The sequence below is a fragment of the Rana temporaria genome, chromosome 1, assembly GCF_905171775.1.
Source record: "Rana temporaria chromosome 1, aRanTem1.1, whole genome shotgun sequence".
Lineage (NCBI taxonomy): Eukaryota > Metazoa > Chordata > Amphibia > Anura > Ranidae > Rana > Rana temporaria.
In genome coordinates this window covers 176,008,809-176,012,416 of record NC_053489.1, presented here as the reverse complement: position 1 = coordinate 176,012,416, position 3,608 = coordinate 176,008,809, and the positions used below count along the sequence as shown (strand labels likewise).

Genomic DNA, 3,608 nt, shown 5'->3' with positions numbered 1-3,608 from the left:
GAAAATGAAAAAAAAAAATACGACAGCAAAAAAACTTTTGGAGGCAGGTCCTACAAAGAAATGTTAATGTAACATTAACAATGGCAATGGCTAATCTAGCCTTTCGTGGTCATAGAGAGCGCCTGGGAGAGGTTAACAATGGAAACTTTCTCTCCATCATAGAGCTACTTGCCGAATATGACCCAATTTTAAAGGAACTTCTACAGTTACCCCAAGGCACATTTAAATATTTGAGCCCCAAAATACAAAATGAGTTAATAGAAATTCTGTCCAATAAAGTGCAAAGTGGAATTGTTTCTGAAATAAAAAAAACACAATTTTATTCTATAATAATGGACACAACCCAGGACATATCCAAAGTAGATCAGATGAGTCAGATATTTCGATATGTGTCTGTGGAAAGAGATGCGAATCGGCGAGCCTGCAGTATAACCATAAATGAGGCTTTCTTAGGGTTCCATGCCATTGAAGATCAGAGTGCAGCACAGATTGCTAGCAATATTGTTGCCTGCATCGAGAGCAAGGGCCTTGAAATATCAAAGTGTCGTGGTCAGGGGTATGATGGTGCAGCAACAATGAGTGGTGTTTATTCTGGTGTGCAGGCTAGGATAGCAAATATGGAAAAAAATGCCCTCTATGTTCATTGTGCAGCACACAATTTAAATCTCATCATTCAGGATGCTGTTTCTGACATACCGGAAGTTTCTAGGTTTTTTGATGTGGTGCATAATTTATACACCTTCTTCTTTGGGGAAAGCATACGCAGATGGGCCGTTCTCTCATCATTCACATCTGAATCCTCTGTCACACTGAAACGGCTTTGCCCTACACGGTGGTCTTCTAGACATGATTCCCTGCTTGCACTTCGTTTCCGTTTTCTAGACATTATGCAAGCTTTGTCAAAAATAATCCTTCTTTCGTCAAAACCAAAAGAAAGAGATGAAGCTGCAAATCTAAAAAAGAAAATTGAATCTTTTAAGTTTGTGCTTCTTGTCGCCCTGCAAACTAAAATCTTGAACCATGTGAATGCAATTTCAAAAGCCTTGCAATCAAAAGACATGGAACTGTCTGGAGCAGTGAAGCTCATTCAGAATGCGGTTACAGCCCTTTCCAGCTACAGGGATCATTTCGAAGAAGCCAAAGAAACTGCAGTGACACTTGCCGAAAAGTGGGGAATTGAAATAAAGTTTTCAAATAAAAGAATAAAAAAAGTAAAGTGTCACTTTGATGAGCTGTGTATGGATGAAAGATTATCTGATCCAGAGGAACGCTTTAAAACAACTGTATTTTATAGATGTTTGGATATGATTATAAACCAGCTGTCAGACCGATTTACTGGAATGAATGCAGTCCATCATAGATTTGAGATAGTTCAGCCTGCCATTCTTGCTTCTCAATCTGATGACAATCTGATTGCAGCAGCATCAAAACTGCATGAATTTTATGAGGAGGATCTATCACCAGATTTTCCTGGGCAGCTTCTTTCATTCCGTTCAGCACTTCAAGAAGAGGTTCGCAGTTGTTCCACTGTAAAGGATCTTGCTCACCTACTACTTGTTGAAAACAGTGCACTGTCTTCTACTGTCCCAGATGTCTGCATAGCATTACTGCTGTTCCTCACACTCCCAGTAACCGTAGCAACTGCAGAAAGGTCTTTTTCTAAATTAAAACTAATTAAAAGTTATTTGAGAAACACCATGTCTCAACAAAGACTCACTGGACTTGCTTTGTTAAGCATAGAAAATGAGAGAGCTAGAAGACTCAACATTGAAAGCATTGTAGATGACTTTGCTGAAGCAAAAGCAAGGCGTCGTCATTTTTAATGACCGTAGTAAGTTTGCAGTTATATCTGTTCTGTTATAAGTTACACTATACCAGCCTTTCTCAAGCTTTTTACCCCAGAGGAATCCTTTAATACATTTTCAGGTCTTGGGGAACTTTTACTAAAACCTATCCATTAGGGGTCATTGGGAGGAATGAAGTCTATATTGGTGGTCAGTGGGAAGAATGTCTTTCTTACAGTGGTGGTCAGAATGCCACCCTTCAGATGGCTAAATAGATCAAATTGCCCTGGATCAAAGCAAATGCCATCATATAGGAGGTCAATCAGCCACAGCTCATGGAACCCCTAACAACCTCTGTGGAAACACTAGGGTTTCTCTGAAGCTTTGTTGAGAAAGGCTGCCCTAAACACTTTTTCAGTTTTGTTACCAGTTACACTAACCCATTTTTATGGTTGAACCTTGCATGCTTGGTTCCAAGTTAAACTAACCAGTTGAGTTGAATGCTTGCTGTTATCAATAAACCATGCTAATATATATACACATTTCTATATTACAGGTCTTTCTTCACAGAAACAAAGTTAAATGTGTGAATAGTTTTAAGTTCTAAAAAAAGTTGGAAGCTATTGTTGGCCCTGTTGTGGACCCTTTTTTGAAGATTTTGTTCTACCTTTGTGAAGATTTTTTTACTTGATGTGATTGTAGCCTCGGACAGTACTCAATTTTCTCTGAAGATTTTTTTTGTAAGTTTGTGTGTCTATACATGTACACTGTTTTATATTTTCCAAATTAATCTCATTCAAAATGTTATTTTTTATATATTATAAATAAATAAATGTGGATCTTTGACTATAACTTTGTCCAATGGATGTATATATCTTTGATTTACGGTTGTTCTTCATGATATTTTGCAGGTTCCTTCTGTGACCTGTTGTGACCATGTCCTATCCTAAAGCTTCCTCTCGACAGTTATGGTAAGTTGAAATCAGAAACAAATGTTTTACTTAGTTATACAGTGTAAAAAAAATAATGTATCAAAATCATGCATTTCGGGGGGGGCCTTCACGATTTCTTGCACCGGGGCCCAGAAGTTTCTAGTTACGCCTCTGACAGGAACTACAAGTCCCAGCAGTCTGTGTGTCTTGTATACAGGAACTACTAGTCCCAGCAGTCTGTGTGTCTTGTATACAGGAACTACTAGTCCCAGCAGTCTGTGTGTCGTGTATACAGGAACTACTAGTCCCAGCAGTCTGTGTGTCGTGTATACAGGAACTACTAGTCCCAGCAGTCTGTGTGTCTTGTATACAGGAACTACAAGTCCCAGCATTCTGTGTGTCTTGTATACAGGAACTACAAGTCCCAGCATTCTATGTGTCTTGTATACAGGAACTACAAGTCCCAGCATTCTGTGTGTCTTGTATACAGGAACTACAAGTCCCAGCATTCTGTGTGTGTCTTGTATACAGGAACTACAAGTCCCAGCATTCTGTGTGTGTCTTGTATACAGGAACTACAAGTCCCAGCATTCTGTGTGTGTCTTGTATACAGGAACTACAAGTCCCAGCATTCTGTGTGTGTCTTGTATACCGGAACTACAAGTCCCAGCATTCTGAGTGTGTCTTGTATACAGAAACTACAAGTCCCAGCATTCTGTGTGTGTCTTGTATACCGAAACTACAAGTCCCAGCATTCTGTGTGTGTCTTGTATACAGGAACTTCAAGTCCCAGCAGTCTGCGTGTATCTGTCTTGCATACAAAAAATACTAGGAATACAGGGGGTATAGGGGGGTCTGGTGTTATCTAGGAGTATAGAAGGTATGTGTTTGT

General features: G+C 39.4%; 1 protein-coding gene across 1 annotated transcript; it reads left to right on the top strand.

Moving 5' to 3' along the window:
- The first annotated feature begins 332 nt into the window (after nucleotides 1–332).
- Nucleotides 333–2,284, top strand: LOC120940154 (zinc finger MYM-type protein 1-like). Its single transcript, XM_040352860.1, has one exon. The coding sequence runs from the start codon at nucleotides 333–335 to the stop codon at nucleotides 1,821–1,823; it is 1,491 nt and encodes a 496-aa protein (XP_040208794.1). The 3' UTR covers nucleotides 1,824–2,284.
- The last annotated feature ends 1,324 nt before the right edge of the window (nucleotides 2,285–3,608 follow it).